This window comes from Salvelinus alpinus, chromosome 7, assembly GCF_045679555.1.
Source record: "Salvelinus alpinus chromosome 7, SLU_Salpinus.1, whole genome shotgun sequence".
Taxonomy (NCBI): Eukaryota; Metazoa; Chordata; class Actinopteri; order Salmoniformes; family Salmonidae; genus Salvelinus; species Salvelinus alpinus.
The window spans coordinates 57,079,971-57,099,919 of NC_092092.1; the positions used below are offsets into that span (position 1 = coordinate 57,079,971).

Consider the following 19,949-nt stretch of genomic DNA (forward strand, 5'->3'; position numbering starts at 1 on the left):
CGATCTGACTGAGGCTGCCATTTTAAACATTCTTCAACCACTGCCAATACAGGTGACAGATTCATATATTTCAAATGAGCACCACATGTCCTGTACAGTCGTGGCCAAAAGTTTTGAGAATGACACAAATATTAATTTCCACAAAGTTTGCTGCTTCAGTGTCTTTAGATATTTTTGTCAGATGTTACTATGGAAAAAGTATAATTACAAGCATTTCATAAGTGTCAAAGGCTTTTATTGACAATTACATGAAGTTGATACAAAGAGTCAGTATTTGCAGTGTTGACCCTTCCTTTTTCAAGACCTCTGCAATCTGCCCTGGCATGCTGACAATTAACTTCTGGGCCACATCCTGACTGATGGCAGCCCATTCTTGCATAATCAATGCTTGGAGTTTGTCAGAATTTGTGGGGTTTTATTTTGTCCACCCGCATCTTGAGGATTGAACACAAGTTCTCAATGGGATTAAGGTCTGGGGAGTTTCCTGGCCATGGACCCAAAATATCGATGTTTTGTTCCCCGAGCCGCTTAGTTATCACTTTTGCCTTATGGCAAAGTGCTCCATCATGCTGGAAAAGGCATTGTTCGTCACCAAACTGTTCCTGGATGGTTGGGAGAAGTTGCTCTCGGAGGATGTGTTGGTACCATTCTTTATTCATGGCTGTGTTCTTAGGCAAAATTGTGAGTGAGCCCACTCCCTTGGCTGAGAAGCAACCCCACACATGACACAGGACTGATGGTAGTGCTCACCTTGTCTTCTCCGGACAAGCTTTTTTCTGGATGCCTCAAACAATCGGAAAGGGGATTCATCAGAGAAAATGACTTGAACCCAGTCATCAGCAGTCCAATCCCTGTACCTTTTGCAGAATATCAGTCTGTCCCTGATGTTTTTCCTGGAAAGAAGTGGCTTCTTTGCTGCCCTTCTTGACACCAGGCCATCCTCCAAAAGTATTCGCCTCACTGTGCGTGCAGATGCACTCACACCTGCCTGCTGCCATTCCTGAGTATGCTCTGTTCTGGTGGTGCCCCGATCCCGCAGCTGAATCTACTTTAGGAGACGGTCCTGGCGCTTGCTGGACTTTCTTGGGCGCCCTGAAGCCTTCTTCACAACAATTGAACCGCTCTCCTTGAAGTTCTTGATGATCCGATAAATGGTTGATTTAGGTGCAATCTTACTGGCAGCAATATCCTTGCCTGTGAAGCCCTTTTTGTGCAAAGCAATGATGACGGCAAATGCTTCCTTGCAGGTAACCATGGCTGACAGAGGAAGAAGAATGATTCTAAGCACCACCCTCCTTTTGAAGCTTCCAGTCTGTTATTCGAACTCAATCATTATGACAGAGTGATCTCCAGCCTTGTCCTCGTCAACACTCACACCTGTGTTAACGAGAGAATCACTGACATGATGTCAGCTGGTCCTTTTGTGGCAGGGCTGAAATGCAGTGGAAATGTTTTTTGGGGATTCAGTTCATTTGCATGGCAAAGAGGGACTTTGCAATTAATTGCAATTCATCTGATCACTCTTCATAACATTCTGGAGTATATGCAAATTGCCATCATACAAACTGAGGCAGCAGACTTTGTGAAAATGGATATTTGTGTCATTCTCAAAACTTTTGGCCACGACTGTTCATTCAAAGAAGTTGATAAAATCCACCCTATTCTACAACAGTTTTTTGATAATACTCTGTGCCTAGTGTCAATTTAAAGACCCTTGATAATAATATATATTTAATGAAAGGTTAAGACAAATGTTCCTTCCATTCCAATAAATCAAGGTGGGCAAGTCCAGATATTGATATCGTAATATCCACTGTGTGTGATTTCTTTGTCGTTGAGAGATATCGTTTGGACTTGAGATGCCAGAATAGCAATGTTAGTGTGAAATCATTGGCTGCGTCTTATTGATAAGCCTCTTACGCCTCGCACTTCTGGCAGCTTGATTCTCCACTTCTCAAGGAAAGCCTAAGTTGCTATAAGTGTGTAGAAAATCGCCTATCCTCATTCACACTGGGCTTAACTGGACTCAGTGCTGCTTTTAGGCACCGTTAATTGAAGTGCACTGAATGGCTGGAATGGGATGCCATCACAATGTGTTTTTGGTACAGTATGGTCCATACTTTGCATTGTAAGCATGCATTACAAGAATTGTATTTTGAAATCAATTCAATCAATATGTATTTCATATTTATCTCCTATTTTTAGCTGGTGCCAAAAAAAGGGATGTAGAGTGATTAAGGTACACAGAAAAAAGCTTTGTCCAGGAACATCCAACACTATAGTTGTATTTTCAGGCCTCTCCCTTGGTTATATAATGAGTTTGAGGTATTCGTCTGACAATTTCAGCTGAAGGAAGGAGATCACAAAGTATGTCTTCATCTAATCCGCTTACAGCTAAACTCGCTCCCATTTGCGCTCCATGTGTTTGAAAACTTGATATACTGTATATAGACAAAAAGTAACTTAATGTCTCAGACCACTGGAGAGACCAGTTATAACACACAAAACCACCACACCTTGCAGGATTATAAAAGCCACAACAAGTGACATGGAGAGCAGTGGAGGCTGCTGAGGGCAGGATGGCTCATAATAATGTCTGGAACAGAGCAAATGGAATGGCATCAATTAAGGTGCCACCAACCTCCTGTGATGGAGAGTGAAGGACAGGGCACTGATTGATATGTAAGGAGACTAATGTGTCTGGATAAAACAGAAATATGTAATATATATTGACTTTATATTGCACTATACTCATCTATATCAATACAATGTGTAGTCATACCCCCAACTAAAGCACCAGTACTGAGCATCGTACGTCAGCCATGATGTCCACGTGTTTCTGTGACCTCCCATGCTTTCTCAGTGGTGATGGGCAGGCAGGTATTAGCTATGAGATATATAGGGTCACTAAATGGTCAGATTAGGATTACCAGGCTTGGAGAAATTCCAGGGCAAAAGAGTGATGTGCCTATCTTTATGTAGAACAGTGCCATGAGATCTACTAGGACATACGCATTTCCAGGGACCACATTTCTTGGGAAATACCATGGGTATTAACATAACCATTGGATCCAGAAACACTTGATTGATAACCAAGGTTCCCCTTCTATCTCCCTCACTCTCTCTCTCCCCCTTTCTCTTTCTGACCTTTCCTCTGCCCTGCTTCCTCTTTTTTTCTTTCTTTTTTGTATTTCCAATGGATTAAGTCTGACTTTGGGACAGATCAAGACGTGTTGATGCAACAGTGCCATCAATTGGATGATGCAGAAAAGTTAATCCATGCTTTTGTCACTTCTAGATTAGACTACTGCAATGCTCTACTCTCCGGCTACCCAGATAAAGCACAAAATAAACTTCAGTTAGTGCTAAACACGGCTGCTAGAATCTTGACCAGAACCCCCCAAAACATTTGATAATATTACTCCAGCGCTAGCCTCTCTACACTGGCTTCCTGTTAAGGCTAAGGCTGATTTCAAGGGTTCTACTGCTAACCTACAAAGCATTACATGGACTTGCTCCTACCTATCTCTCTGATTTCGTCCTGCCCTACATACCTACACGTACGCTACGGTCACAAGACGCAGGCCTCCTTATTGTCCCTAGAATTTCGAAGCAAACAGCTGGACGCAGGGCATTCTCCTATAGAGCTCCATTTTTATGGAATGGTCTGTCTATCCATATGAGAGACGCAGACTTGGTCTCGACCTTTAAGTCTTTACTGAACTATGATTGAGTGTAGTCTGGCCCAGGGGTGTGAAGGTGAATGGCAGGGCACTGGAGTGACGAACCGCCCTTGCTGTCTCTGCCTGGCCAGCTCCCCTCTTTCCCCTGGGATTCTCTGCCTCTGACCATATTACGGTGGCTGAGTCCCTGGCTTACTAGTGCTCTTCCATGCCGTCCCTAGGAGGGGTGCGTCACTTGAGTGGGTTGAGTCACTGACGTGATCTTCCTGTCCGGGTTGGCGCCCCCTCTGGTTCATGCTATGGGGGAGATCTTCGTGGGCTATGCTCAGCCTTGTCTCTGGGTAGTAAGTTGGTGGTCTGTTGAGATCCCTCTAGTGGTGTGGGGGCTGTACTTTGACAAAGTGGGTGGGGTTATATCCTGCCTGTTTGGCCCTGTCCGGGGATATCGTTGGACGGGGCCACAGTGTCCCCTGAACCCCTCCTGTCTCAGTCTCCAGTCTTCAGTATCTATGCTGCAATAGTCTATGTTCCAGGGTGCTAGGGTCAGTCTGTTATATCTGGTGTAATTCTCCTGTCTTATCTGGTGTCCTCTGTGAATTTAAGTATGCTCCCTCTAATTCTCTCTCTCTTGCTCTATCCATCCCTCCCCTCCCGGAGGACCTGAGCCCTAGGATCATGCCTCATGACTACCTGGTCTGATGACTCGTGGCTGTCCCCTGTCCACCTGGTCGTGCTGTTGCTCCTGCGGCTAGGGAACCCTGACCTGTTCACCGGACGTGCTACTTTGTCCCAGAACTGCTGTTTTCGACTCTCTCTTTCTCTGTACCGCACCTGCTGTCTCAACCTCTGAATGCACAGATATGAAAAGCCAACTGACATCTACTCCTGAGGTACTGACCGGTTGCACCCTCTACAACCACTGTGATTATTATTTGACCCTGCTGGTCAAACATCTTGGCAATGTTCTGTTATAATCTCCACCCTGCACAGCCAGAAGTGGACTGGCCACCCCTCAGAGCCTGGTTCCTCTCTAGGTTTCTTCCTAGATTCCTGCTTTTCTAGGGAGTGGTTCCTAGCCAATGTGCTTCTACATCTGCATTGTTTGCAGTTTTGGGTTTTAGAATGGGTTTCTGTATAGCACTTTGTGACATCTGCTGATGTGAAATGGGCTTTATAAATACATTTGATTGGTTGCCAGATTGATGGAAATGCTTACTTACGGCCCCTTTTCCAACAATGCAGAGTTAAAGATAAATATGTAATAAATCTATCAAAAAAATTGAAATAGTGACATGAGGAATAAATACACAGTGAATAACGAATAACAACAAAAAAAGTAAAAATAACATGGCTGTATACAGGGAGTACCAGTACCGAGTTGATGTGCAGTGGTACGAGGTAATTGAGGTAGCTAAATACAAATAGCAGGGGTAACTAGGCAACAGGATAGATGCAGTAGCAGCAGTGAATGTTGTGAGTGTAAAAGTGTTTGTGTGTGTGTGGTGTCAGTATGTTATGTGTGTGTGGGCATGTAACGTGGGGGATTTTACACAGAAATGTCTAATACACCAAATGTAACCACCACAGGTTTTAGGATAAGGCAGGATCAATAGAGACTTGAACTGGGTACCGGTATAGAAACGTAACAGATGATTATCAAAATATCATTGTATTACAAAGATATCAGGTGAAAATGTACAAACGGGGCTGTACTGGTCGGGCTTGGAATCATACCAAAAAGGCAAGTTACAGTGTGTCTCAGTCTTCAGTACAAAATGGCTACTGTAATAATTGAGTAGTTGCATGCAATGTCAGACGAAGTATCTTAGTCAGCACAGCAAACAGGTGGAAAACACAGCAAACCAGATCCCAGTGGAAAACAGCAAAGCTCACAGTATTCAATAAGGATTAAATATCAAAAGGTCTTCACAGACTAAAGCGCACATGCAATAAACAGGCAAGACCTTAAATGTAGCAATAGACACAATAGATTAAAAACACAAGAATGACATTGCTGACTTGTCTCCAAGTCCACACAGCCAAACCCAAGTGTACTCCGGATACTTACAGCTAGCACATTAACACAAACACACGGAGACTGTATAAAAGAGTTTGCAAGCTACCCTAGGTCTGGTATGGAACTTGGGAGACAGCAGCAGTCTGTCGCTGTCTTTCCCTACTCTCGCTCCAGGAAATGCACCACCGTTTTGTAGGAACAGGTGGAGGTGCATTCTGTAGAGCCACTTCTACAATTCAGAGGACAACAGTAATTGCTAAAATAGAGGCACCTCCACCCTGTTACAGGCATATGTAGTGAGTGCGTATATCTGTTTTAGGATGTCAGTGTAAGTACGTGTGAGTGTGTGGGTAGAGTCCCGTGTTTGTGCATAGAGTCATTGCAAGAGAGCTAGTGCAAAAAAGGTTAAATGCAGGCAGTCCGGGTAACCATTTGATGAGCTATTTAGCAGTCTTGTTTAGCAGTCTTATCGCTTGGGGGTAGAAGCTGTTCAGGGTCCTGTTGGTTCCAGGAGTCTTTTTTTTGGGCCTTCCTCTGACACCGCCTAGTATAGAGGTCCTGGATGGCAGGGGGCTCGGCCCCAGTGATGTACTGGGCCGTACTCACCACAATCTGTGCCTTGCAGTTGCGGTACCAAGCGGTGATGCAGCCAGTCAAGATGCTCATAATGGTACAGCTGTAGATATTTTTGAGGGAGGTGTTCAGTTCCAGGGTCCTATGCTTGGTGATGAGCTTGGAGGGGATTATGGTGTTGAATGGTGAGCTGTAGTCAATAAACAGCATTCTTACATAGGTATTCCTTTTGTCCAGGTGGGTGAGGGCAGTGTGGAGTGCAAGAGATACTCATCTGTGGATCTGTTGGGGTGGTATGCGTATTAGAGTGGGTCCAGGGTGTCTGGGATGATGGTGTTGATGTGAGCCATGACCAGCCTTTCAAATAATTTCATGGCTATATATGTGAGTGCTACGGGGCGATACTCATTTAGGCAGGTTACCTTGGCATTCTTGGGCACGGGTACAGTGGTGGTCTGCTTAAAACAAGTTGGTGTTACAGATAGGTTGAAAATGTCAGTGAAGACACTTGCCAGCTGGTCAGCCCATGCTCGGTATTCCGTCTGGCCCTGAGGCCTTGCGAATGTTAACCTGTTTACATTCGCAAGAGCGAGATCACACAGTCGGAGAGCGAGATCACAAGGCCGTCTGCAATAGCTGGTGCTCTCACGCAAGGTTCAGTGTTGCTTGCCTCGAAGTGAGCATAGAAGGCATTTAGTTTGTCTGATAGGCTCACATCTCTGGGTAGCTTGCAGCTGGATTTCCCTCTGTAATTTGTGATAGTTTGCAAGCCCTGATACATCCGTCGAGCTGATATGAAGACAGGCTTCCTCCATCAGTGCAGAACGTAGAGCCATTATAGAAAGTGAAAGTAGATAACTAAGTTACCAGAAAGGGCAGGTTGGTTGTCATAGATTCCTGTGTAATCCAGTGTTTCCCTAAACATATTAGCCCTGGTAATTGAACGGACAGCGACAGGTGATGGATGAGCCCAGGGTAATAATAAGACAGGGTCAGACAGGACCAGACAGGACCAGAAAGGACAGGACCGGACTGGACCAGACCGGACAGGACCAGACAGGACTGAACCAGACAGGGTCAGACCATGCTGTGTGTTGATGGGAATTAACCTTTATTTTCACAGTCATGGTTGGGCAGAGTGGTGTGGGGCTCAGCAGTCACTGTCCTATAAGGGGCAGCAGGTAGCCTAGTGGTTAGAGCGTTGGGCTGAACAAGGCAGTTAACCCACTGTTCCTAGGCCGTCATTGTAAATAAGAATTTGTTCTTAACTGACTTGCCAATTAAGTAAAGGTTATAAAAATATATATTGAAAAAAATAACACGCAGCCACATGGAGGCACAACAATGACTGGTTGGCCTTTAGAAAGTGGTGAGATGGCAGTGGGCCTGTAATAAACAGATGAGTTGAGAGGGCGGGCAATGGTGTGTGCGATGGATTTCTGCTGAGTAGTAAGAGGCAGCACAGCTGGAGCCAAACAACTGCCCACAATACCCTGGGAGAAGAGGAGGGGCATTGTTGTGGAGGACCAAAATATGATTCAGAAAGTAAGGGATGATCAAATTCATATGGAGGCTGCTTTTCAGCTGAGAAAGGAGGGAGAGAAGGCAGGGAAGTTAGGGAGAGTGACATGGAGAAGGGGCAGGGGAAAGAGAGAGGGGGAGGAGAAAGAGAGAGAGGGGAAGAGAAAGAGAGAGAGGGCAAGAGAAAGAGAGAGGGGAAGAGAAGGAGACGGGTGGAGGGATAAAGAGAGAGGGGTAAAGCTAGCCAGCACAGTGGGAAAAAGTCTGGAAAAGAGGACAAGGACGCACAAGTGAGACAGACAGTGGCTGTGCCAAGCAACCCACCTGAGTGTGCACGGCGTTGCTGTGTTTGGTCTTTGAAAATTCAGGAAAAATATGGAGAAGAATGAGGGGGGAGGAGGAGGAGGGAGGGGTGGGCCCAGAGAAAGGAGTCTGCTGGCAGTGTTGGTTATTGAAGCATAGTCACTCGCAGGAATTATTTTGGCTGCTGCGTCAGTTTTTTTCTCTCTCTCTTCCTTCTTACTCACATCTGGAGCGGGGAGTCACTTCCTCTGTCTGTGCTGCCCGCGTTGTGCTTTAACAGGGCTAGTCCTCTCGTCCTCTACTACCTCTTCCCCTCCTCCTCTGACAATACTCCAAAGAGATACGGAACACACTACCCCAGGGGGATGGGACTTCCCCAAAACACTCTCAGCACAGGACCAACCAGGGACCCTGGACATCCCCCACCAACACCCCCCACCCACCCTCTGGAATCTACGTCTGAAAACAGAGAGGGAGAGAGAGAGACTGAAATCTGGAGAGAACTGCAACCATCAGATGAACTTTGTAGGGTGTTCCCCCTTTCCCTTATATGGCAAAACAACTGGGAAATGATTTGAATTTGTCTGGTTTCTCTTGCACGGCTGCCTGGGCGCTGACTTCTATCCACCACAGCAGGCTGTGCAGCAGGGTTTGTTTGTGTGGCTAACTGACTGCTTTTGGTTCTTCTTTTCTGTGTTGTTTGCATGCAGGGCTTTTGAGGGGACAGCAGGCAGGAGCATTGCTGGTGTTTGTGGTGAGGCTACAGGCACTGCTGTCAGTGCCACCAGGGGTGGTTGGCTTTATGCACCATTGCTCCTCTCTCTCTCTCTCTCTCTCTCTCTCTCTCTCTCTCTCTCTCTCTCTCTCTCTCTCTCTCTCTCTCTCTCTCTCTCTCTCTCTCTCTCTCTCTCTCTCTGTCTCTCTCTCTCTCTCTCTATCTCTCTCTCCTCCACAATGGGCTCTGTCTGCCTGAGACGAACATCCGGCTGGCAGCAGCCTGCACACTGAGACGGTGTCTTTCTGAGGGGGAACTAACAGCAAGGTGGGCCAAAGTTCATCAAGAGGAAGCAACTGTAGTTCTGGAATCTGGACACACACAGAAATCTGTGGGAGGGTTATTCACTCTGACTCTAAAACGGCAACAATCCTCAACCACAACAGGACGCGTAACACAGTAAGACCCCGGAGGGGGTGCCTGTAGTAAATGAGAAGGGCTGCTGTTGATGTTCCTGAGTTGACCTTACTAATTAGGACCAGGATGCTGGAGAAGCTGTGAACACTCAAGAGGACAGCACAACGTGAGCTCCTGATTGGAGGGTCCCATGGTGCCATGACACAGGTGTCTGAGACAGACTGTGTGTGTCGCCTCTGACCTTCTACCTTACTGTGGGTTACCCTGTTGGAAAGACAGACACTCCACTGATTGACAGGTGGACAACAACACCGTCGGATGTCATGGCGATGGCGGCGTGGTACCACCGTGACATCACCCGTGTGCATGCAGAGGACCTGTTGGCCCGGGCTGGAAGGGACGGCAGCTTCCTTGTCAGGGACAGTGAGTCTGTGCCTGGAGCCTACGCCCTCTGTCTGCTGTGAGTACACACACACACACACACACACACACACACACACACACACACACACACACACACACACACACACACACACACACACACACACACACACACACACACACACACACACACACACACACACACACACACACACACACACACACACACACACACACACACACACACACACACACACTTCTTTTCCATCTCTGAGTGTGTATGGTCATTATGAACCCAGTGGTGCTCGCAGTCAGACACCCACACCTGCTCACGGGACCCTGGTAACTTTCCCCTACATGTCAGTAGAAGGGGAACTAACCTCATATGCACAAGTTTTATAGACTGTCTCAATGACTGTCTCAATGTCTGCATTGTATTCAGCAGCCTGTCTCTCTGTCATCTCCATCAGTCTCACTCGGAGCTGGGCCGGTGGGCAGGGAGATGGCTGTGGCTCAGCCCAAGAACAGTCAGGCTGCCCTGTTCTGATTACAGCCCAACCCAGCCTGGCCAGTGTGTGTGTAACCCTGGTTAGGGCTCCCTGCCCCCCTCTCCTCTCGTCTCCTCTCTCCTTCATTCAGTCTTCCTTGGGGCCCCTGGAAGAGGGAGGGAGCTGCTGTGACCACATGGCTCTCTGTGCAAAGCGGCCCTGAGCCAGACGCATTCCTGAAAGCTGAGCCCCACTGCTGCTCATGCTGCTCGCTCACTCCCTCTCTCTTTCTCACTCCCTCTCTCTCCCCCGCTCGCTCATTCGCTCCCTCTCTCTCAATTCAATTAAATTCAAGGGCTTTATTGGCATGGGAAACATATGTTAGCATTGCCAAAGCAAGTGAACTAGATAATAAACAAAGTGAAATAAACAATAAAAATGTACAGTAAAAGTTACACTCACAGAAGTTCCAAAAGAATAAAGACATTTAAAATGTCATATTATGTCTATATACAGTGTGGTAACGATGTGCAAATAGTTAAAGTGCAAAAGGGAAAATAAATAAACATAAATACGGGTTGTATTTACAATGGTGTTTGTTCTTCACTGGTTGCCCTTTTCTTGTGCCAACAGGTCACACATCTTGCTGCCGTGATGGCACACTGTGGTATTTCACCCAATAGATATGGGTCTGCCAGGTCTGCCTACGGCGGCCTTTCTCAATAGCAAGGTTATGCTCATTGAGTCTGTACATAGTCAACGTTTGGGTCAGTCACAATGGTGAGGTATTCTGCCACTGTGTACTCTCTGTTTAGGGCCAAATGGCATTCTAGTTTGCTCTGCTTTTTTGTTGATTCTTTCAAATGTGTCAAGTAATTATCTTTTTGTTTTCTCATGATTTGTTTGGGTCTAATAGGCGGTCATTGTAAATAAGAATTTGTTCTTAACGGATTTGCCTTGGTAAATATAGGTTAAATAAAACAATTATTGTGTTGTTGTCCTGGGGCTCTGTGGGGTGTGTTTGTGTTTGTGAACAGAGCTCCAGGACCAGCTTGCTTAGGGGACTCTTCTCCAGGTTCATCTCTCTGTAGGTGATAGCTTTGTTATGGAAGGTTTGGAAATCACTTCCTTTTAGGTGGTTGTAGAATTTAATGGCTCTTTTCTGGATTTTGATAATTAGTGGGTATCGGCCTACTTCCGCTCTGCAAGCATTATTTGTAATTTTACGTTGTACACAGAGGATATTTTTGCAGAATTCTGCATGCGTCTGCAAGAGTCTCAATTTGGTGTTTGTCTTTTTTGTGAATTCTTGGTTGGTGAGCGGACCCCAGACCTCACAACCATAAAGGGCAATGGGTTCTATAACTGAAAAATATTTTTAGCCAGATCCTAATTGGTATGTGGAATTTGATGTCCCCCCCGTCTCCCACACTCTCCACATTAATACAGGCCTACTGTACACTAATGATGTTTGATGCTCCTTTTGATGGCATAAAGGCCCTTCTTGCCTTGTCTCTCAGATCGTTCAAAGCTTTGTGGCAGTTACGTGTGGCGTTGATGTTAAGGCCGAGGTATATATTGTTCTTTGTGTTCTCTAGGGCAATGGTGTCTAGATGTAATTTAGACACCGTCTAAATCTAATCTAATCTCCACATCAATACAGGTCTACTGTTTCTTTGCATATTCTCTAACTTCATTACTGGGAAATATGCATTCCTTTTAGATGAATTGTACGTGTGCTTTTCTACCAGGCATCACAAGGTCAAGCTTTCAACAGGGGGCTTTCAACAAGGGGCTTTCAACAAGGGGCTTTCAACAAGGGGATTTCAACAAGGGGCTTTCAGCAAGGGGCTTTGAACGAAGGGCTTTCAACAAGGGTATTTCAACAAGGGGCTTTCAACAAGGGGCGTTCAACAAGGGGCTTTCAACAAGGGGCTTTCAACAAGGGGCTTTCAACAAAGGGCTTTCAACAAGAGTCTTTCAACAAGGGGCTTTCAACAAGGGTATTTCAACAAGGGGCTTTCAACAAGGGGCTTTCAACAGAAGGCTTTCAACAGAGAGCTTTCAACAAGGGGCTTTCAACAGAGGGCTTTCAACAGAGGGCTTTCAACAGAGGGCTTTCAACAAGGGGCTTTCAACAAGGGGCTTTCAACAGAAGGCTTTCAACAGAGGGCTTTCAACAAGTCAACAAGGGGCTTTCAACAGAAGGCTTTCAACAGAATGCTTTCAACAGAAGGCTTTCAACAAGGGGCTTTCAACAGAGGGCTTTCAACAAGTCAACAAGGGGCTTTCAACAGAAGGCTTTCAACAGAGGGCTATTAACAGAGGGGGAGTTACAGGCATTTACTGTACTGTGTCTCAAGGTCGTGCGAGGGAGTAGAGATAAAAGTTAGCTATCCATTGGATACTTGACAAAGACTAGTGGTATGATTTTACTACCAAGTGATTATTATGGAACATGAAGCCCACATGTGTTTCAGGCGAGTGACACCCCTCATGACGGTTTGTGTAGCTGTAGCTTGTGTAAACAGTGGTGTGTAAAAACAGTAGGTGTGTGGGTAGTCATGTAGTCTCATGCTACCGCAGTGGACTGTGAAGTTGCTAAAATAACCACTTAAATGAGTCACACCATCAACAAATTGGCGTGTTGTTTATAAAGTTGCAGTATTTTTTAACAAGGGCAGCACATCTGCTCTTCCTACTTTAAAGCGTGTTTTGCTGTTTATTTCTGTCCCACGGCAGTGGTATAGTGCTGTAGTGATGTCTTGGAGTTCATAGTACCTTTATAAATGTTATTTTCCCCTTTTCAGGTTCCAACGGCACGTTCACACTTATCGTATTCTTCCTGATGTAGATGGCCTATTAGCTGTTCAGGTGAGTGACCATCATTAAAGTTCATGTTCGAGTTTCCATACCCCACTCACATTGAAAGTCGGGGCAATCCTTGTCCGACAGGGAAACTTTGTTTTTATAGTTACAAAAAAATATATATATTTGAGCTTAAAAAATATTTTAGGAGAATTTTATAAGGGAAAAGATCTGTTTTGGGAATTTTCTAAATACTTTCTATATTATTCATTTCCATGTCAGCTCTACAGTATGCCTGGAAATGCCTTTGTCTGGAGCAAAGGATCCCAATTTTAAACCCTTCAAAAAAGTGTTTAGAATTCTAAAAACTGGCAATAATAATAGATATTAACTGAACAATTATCTTATGTAGTTTCTTGCAATAACCCTCTGGGACTTTAAAGAACATTCCTCTCAAAACTCAGATTCCTAAACGATGTGTCCGGAGATTTGGTCAATATGTCTAAAATCCTAAATGAATCAGGAATAAGCAGGGGCAGCTATACCATAAGGACCCCTCATTGTAGTGCCACAAGACTGCTCATGGTCTGTAAAGTTCTCTCCTTTTGATAGATTTAAACAAACAATATTGAAATCACCATGGTCACAACCATAAACTGTCAACTCCATCTGCCTGATAGATCAAGATATAATATGAATTTTGGTTCAAATATGTTAGATTTAATAAGGTTTTAGAATCATAAAGCAACTGAGGAAAAATGAAATTGCTGCTGTGTATATGACTTGAATGAGTTGTCAACTCCGTCAGATTTATTTATGTTGAATGATCTGATAAAATGGTAATGTTTTTATTGGGGATTTTCAAATTAATAATTTTCCATGTTTTAGAAATGTTTGTATTGAAAATGTTTTGAGTATCGTTGTCAACTCTGTCAGTGGCTTGTTAAATCCATCACTGATGGCTAACTCCCTCAAAATATTGTTTTGGGGTCAATATTCATAAACAATCGCTGTTCTGCAACAAATGCTCACACTTTTGAAGTATTTGCTGTGTGATAATGTTTGCTTTATGAATGTTGTTTTATTTTTTATTTGTGTTTGTATTTATTTATAAAAACATTATTTTTTGTCCTTTTTCTCCCAAATTTCATGGTATCCAATTGGTAGTTACAGTTTTGTCTCATCGTTGCAACTCCCGCACGGACTCGGGAGAGGTGAAGGTTGAGAGCCGTGCGTCCTCCGAAACACAACCCAACCAAGCGCACTGCTTCTTGACACAATGCCCACTTAACCCGGAATCCAGCCGCACCAATGTGTCGGAGGAAACACCGCACACCTGGCAACCGTATCAGCATGCACTGTGCCCGGCCCGCCACAGGAGTCGCTAGTGCGCAATCGGACAAGGACATCCCTGCTGGCCAAACCCTCCCCTAACTTGGACGACGCTGGGCCAATTGTCCGCCACCCCATTGGTCTCCCGGTCGTGGCAGGCTGCAACAGAGCCTGGACTCGAACCCAGAATCTCTAGTTGCACAGCTAGCACTGCGATGCAGTGCCTTAGACCACTGCGCCACTCGGGAGGCATGAATGTTGTTTTATGAAATAACAAAAACAAAAAAAACGTGCCAAAATGCTAACGAAATTATCCATTTTTTATTGTAACCCTGGACAAGCACACCTGATTCAACTTGTAAACTAATCATCAAGCCCTCAATGAGTTGAATGAGGTGTGTTTGTCCAGGGCTATAATGAAAAAGGTGTACTGTTGGGGGTACTGGAGGACCAGGGTTGGGAAACTCTCTAGATCAGGATGTCCCAAACTTGGTCCTACATTGTAGAATCATAGTGAAGACATCAAAACTATGAAATAACACTTATGGAATCATGTAGTAACCAAAAAAGTGTTAAACAAATCAAAGTATATTTTATATTTGAGATTTGTCAAAGTAGCCACCCTATGCCTTGACAGCTTTGCACACTCTTGGCATTCTCTCAACCAGCTGCACGCGGTAGTCAGCTGGAATGCATTTCAATTAACAGGTGTTCTTGTTAAAAGTTAATTTGTGGAATTTCTTTCCTTAATGCGTTTGAGCCAATCAGTTGTCTTGTGACAAAGTAGGGGTGGTATACAGAAGATAGCCCTATTTGGTAAAAGACCAAGTACATATGATGGCAAGAACAGCTCAAATAAGCAAAGAGAAACAACAGTCCATCATTACTTTAAGACATGAAGGTCAGTCAAACCGGAAAAGTGTAGTCACAAAAACCATCAAGCAATATGATGAAACTGGCTCTCACGAGGACCGCCACAGGAAAGGAAGACCCAGAGTTACCTCTGCTGCAGAGGATAAGTTCATTAGAGTTACCAGCCTCAGAAATTGCAGCCCAAATAAATGCTTCACAGAGTTCAAGTAACAGACACATCTCAACATCAACTGTTCATAGTTTTGATGTCTTCACTATTATTCTACAATGTAGAAAATAGTCCAATTAAAGAAAAACCCTTGAATGAGTAGGAGTGTCCAAACCTTTGACTGAGACTGTATATATAAATGGTTTAATTATGTATAGTACCATAAGGGCACAAACAACTATCATCAAGCTAGCAAGAAGCAAGACAAGGACAAAACTCACTTGGCGAGTGGGAGGGTAAAGGCGCAAGTTCTTGGGCACAGGTAGACCCTTATCTGTGCACGTGCCTGGTAAATAAGCGAATATACTGTAGCCTACATGTACAAGCGCAACAGTATCCTCTTGTAGCAACCACTATTGAGAAAGAATGTGTAGTACAATACTGTAGTTGTTATCGTTACTCTACGACAACAGAGTTGTGTTGTCTGTTTGAATGGAAACAGGAAGCATCTTGTGTTCACATACTGGGCTCATTCTGCTACAGACCTTGTTGTTTGAACGGCATCTCTTTCTGCCATGTTGCCACATGCTCCGAGCATGACCTCAGCTGCACAGAGGAGAAATTGTGTGTGTGTGTGTGTGTGTGTGTGTGTGTCACAGATTCCTACGCTACCCTGGCACTGGGTCATTGACCAGTGCTCCAAAGGGGTTTGGGTCTGTTTGTGCTTTGAGTGTGTCTGTGTGTGTGTCATGGACAGGGATGTGTGTGTTGAGGGTTAGCCGGGCAGAGGATAGGGGTGGCTGGGATTGGTTTGTGTGTGGCGGTTATATGTGTGTGTATTATACACAGTAACTATTGGGGACGACTCAATTCAAGAGCCGCAGTGTCTGGTTCTAATTATTATCAGGACCAAAACACACAAAAACGAAAACGTTACAGGCAGCCTGTACATTCCTTCACCGTGACTAGGTGCACAAGTCCAAAGACAGCAGCTCAAATACTTTATTTTCAGATCAGCGCTTTCGTCCACATACTGTATCGCAGCTTCATTTGTTTTCCCCTGAAGTCACTAAAATCTCCAATAAGCAGATTGTCTCGTTGGCTTTGAAACCATTACCACGTAGGGATTACGGGGGTTGCTTCTTTGTTTTTCTGAGAGAGTTATTTTAAAGAGAGGGATATTTTGAGCAAAAAGAGAGGCCATTTTTGTCTCCTTGTGTCATTCTGTCCTTATTTACTTTATAATCACTTTTCAAGAGCTCCTCGAAAAAATGCATCAATCATTTGAAGTCCCTGGCAGCTGGGGCAGGTAATGTCTGCCCCCCACCAAAAAATCAAACCACACGAGGAAAACAAACATTTCTAAAATGAAGATGTACATGAAGGTGTTTTTTCTGTTTTGCGGTGTTGCAGTGAGTGCCCCGTGGGCTCTGTGTCTGAGTTTGTCCGTGACATCTAATAGGTCTGTGTTTTTTCTGTTTTGCGGTGTTGCAGTGAGTGCCCCGTGGGCTCTGTGTCTGAGTTTGTCCGTGACATCTAATAGGTCTGTGCCCGCAGCATTGTGGGTATTATGAGTGCATTTAGTGTAAACACTCTTTGTGTCTTTGACTGGCACCTTAATGTGTTTGTCTATGGCTGGTGAACGTGTGTTTCCCCCTCCGTGTTTACTGTACATGTCTGAGGCGTCTGTCTGTTGGAGTGTTGTTTATATCGGGCAGCGGGTGTGTACGGTAGACTGGCTCAGGACACAGAGGTCGGCTAGTAAACTGCTGGAACACTGTGACTCATGGCAGCCAACCCTGGCAGTTACCAGGACGTGGGTGGTTGGTTGTGACATCATCTCCTGGCCTGTGGGGATAGTAGGGGTTTCTGCAGCCCGCTGGACGGTGTGTGTTTGATGTGGTTCTTGTACTGGCCATTCAAACAGAGGTGAGGGGCCATGGCTTCTGTTTGGCACCTCCAGGATCTAGGAGAGTAGCACCTCTATTCCAATTGTCCCTTCTGAGTATATCCAGGGCATTTGGCTTCCAGACACGAGGAGCTCTGGAGACATGCAGTCACATTCAAAACACCCACAGCCATTTTTCTTTTGTGGATAATGTTAGAACAACATATGCTGACTCTGAACAGATGCACTGCATATTTGAGACAGTCTTCCAAGCTTTAGGAGCTTTTACGAACAATTTAAGTACATGATGATCACCTGTGTTGTGTAGGTTCTATATATATATATATATTTATAAACTGGGTGGTTCGAGCCCTGAATGCTGATTGGCTGACAGCCGTGGTATATCAGACCGTATACCACAGGTATGACAAAACACTTATTTTTAGTGTTATAATTACATTGGTAAACAGTTTATAATAGCAATAAGGCACCTCGGGGGTTTGTGATAGATGACCAACGTACCACGGCTAAGGGCTGTGTCCAGGCACTCTGCGTTGCGTCGTGCTTAAGAACAGCCCTTAGTCGTGGTATATTGTCTATATACCACACCCCCTCGGGCCTTAATGCTTAAATATGTCCTTGTTTTTGAAAGAAAACCACATTTTTTGTCAGTTAAAATAACATCAAATTGATCAGAAATACAGTGTAGACATTGTTAATGTTGTAAATGACTATTGTAGCTGGAAACAACAGATTGTTTTATGGAATATCTACATAGGCGTACAGAGGGCCATTATCAGCAACTATCACTCCTGTATTCCAATGCCACATTGTGTTAGCTAATCCAAGTTTATCATTTTAAAAGGCTAATTGATCATTAGAAGACACTTTTGCAAGTATGTTAGCACAGCTGAAAACTGTTGCTGTCACGCCCTGGCCTTAGTATTCTTTGTTTTCTTTATGTTTTTTAGTTAGGTCAGGGTGTGACATGGGGAATGTATGTGTGTTTGTAGTGTCTAGTGTAGTTGTCTAGTTATGTCTATGGCTGCCTAGATTGGTTCTCAATTAGAGGCAGCTGTGGTTCATTGTCTCTGATTGAGAGCCATATTTAAGGCAGTCATAGGCATTGGGGTTTTGTGGGTAATTGTCTATGTTCTATGTTGCATGTGTGCACTTAGTTCGTTTTAGATTCACGATCGTTTGTTTGTTGTTCGTTTATAAGTGTTTGTTTTTTCTTCATTAAAAGAAGATGGCTTTCTTTCACGCTGCGCCTTGGTCCACTCATTCACCCATAGACGACCGTGACAGAATTACCCACCAGAATCGGACCAAGCGGCGTGTCAAGCGGCAACAGGATCCACCTACACAGGATTTCTGGACATGGGAGGACGAATTGGATGGTAAGGGACCTTGGGCTCAACCAGGAGAATATCGCCGCCCCAAAGCTGAGCTGGAGGCAGCGAAAGCAGAGAGGCGGCGATATGAGGAGGCAGCACGGAAGCAAGGCTGGAAGCCCGCGAGTACAACCCAACATTTTCTTGGGAGGGGGCTCAAAGGGAGTGTGGCGAAGTCAGGTAGGAGACCTGCGCATACTCCCTGTACTTACCGTGGAGAGCGAGAGTACGGGCAGACACCGTGTTACGCAGTAGAGCGCATGGTGTCTCCTGTACGCGTGCATAGCCCGGTTCGGTACATTCCAGCTCCACGTATCGGCCGGGTTAGATTGAGCGTTGAGCCGGATGTCATGAAGCCGGCCCAACGCATCTGGCCACCAGTGCGTCTCCTCGGGCCGGCTTACATGGCACCAGCCTTACGCATGGTGTCCCCGGTTCGCCTACACAGCCCGGTGCGGGTTATTCCACCTCCCCGCACTGGTCGGGCGACGGGGAGCATACAACCAGGTAAGGTTGGGCAGGCTCAGTGCTCAAGGGAGCCAGTACGCCTGCACGGTCCGGTATTTCCGGCGCCACCTCCCCACCCCAGCCCAGTACCACCAGTGCCTACACCACGCACCAGGCTTCCAGTGCGTCTCCAGAGCCCTGTTCCTCCTCCACGCACTCTCCCTGTGGTGCGTGTCTCCAGTCCAGTGCCTCCAGTTCCGGCACCACGCATCAAGCCTCCTGTGTGTCTCCAGAGTCCTGTACGCACTGTTCCTTCTCCCCGTACTCGCCCTGATGTGCGTGCCCTCAGCCCGGTACCACCAGTGCCGGTACCACGCACCAGGCCTATAGTACGCCTTGACAGTCCAGTGTGCCCTGTTGCTGCTCCCCGCACTAGCCTGAAGGTGCGTGTCCTTAGCCCGGTACCTCCAGTTCCGGCACCACGCACCAGGCCTATAGTGCGTCTCAGCCGGCCAGAGTCTGTCGTCTGCCCAGCGGTGCCTGAACTGCCCGTCTGCCCAGCGGCGCCTGAACTGCCCGTCTGCCCAACACCGTCTGAACTGTCCGTCTGCCAAGCGCCGCATGAACTGCCCGTCTGGACTGAGCCTTCAAAGCCGCCCGTCTGCCATGAGCCTGCAAAGCCGCCCGTCTGCCATGAGCCTTCAGAGCCGTCCGCCAGACAGGAGCCGCTAGAGCCTTCCGCCAGACAGGAGCCGCTAGAGCCTTCCGCCAGACAGGAGCCGCTAGAGCCTTCCGCCAGACAGGAGCCGCTAGAGCCTTCCGCCAGACAGGATCAGCCAGAGCCTTCCGCCAGACAGGATCAGCCCGAACCTTCCGCCAGACAGGATCAGCCCGAGCCTTCCGTCAGCCATGACCAGCCAGAGCCGTCCATCAGCCATGACCAGCCAGAGCCGTCCGTCAG

General features: G+C 46.0%; 1 protein-coding gene across 1 annotated transcript in view; it reads left to right on the plus strand.

The window, feature by feature from the left end:
* Nucleotides 1-8,289: 8,289 nt before the first annotated feature.
* The window catches only part of LOC139581286 (phosphatidylinositol 3,4,5-trisphosphate 5-phosphatase 2B-like), a 48,944-nt gene continuing 37,284 nt past the window's right edge, over nt 8,290-19,949 (plus strand). Inside the window, exons 1-2 of the mRNA XM_071410877.1 lie at nt 8,290-9,689; nt 12,909-12,972. Of these exons, the coding sequence (XP_071266978.1) occupies nt 9,553-9,689; nt 12,909-12,972 (201 nt within the window). The 5' untranslated portion in view covers nt 8,290-9,552. The remainder of the gene's footprint in view (nt 9,690-12,908; nt 12,973-19,949) is intronic.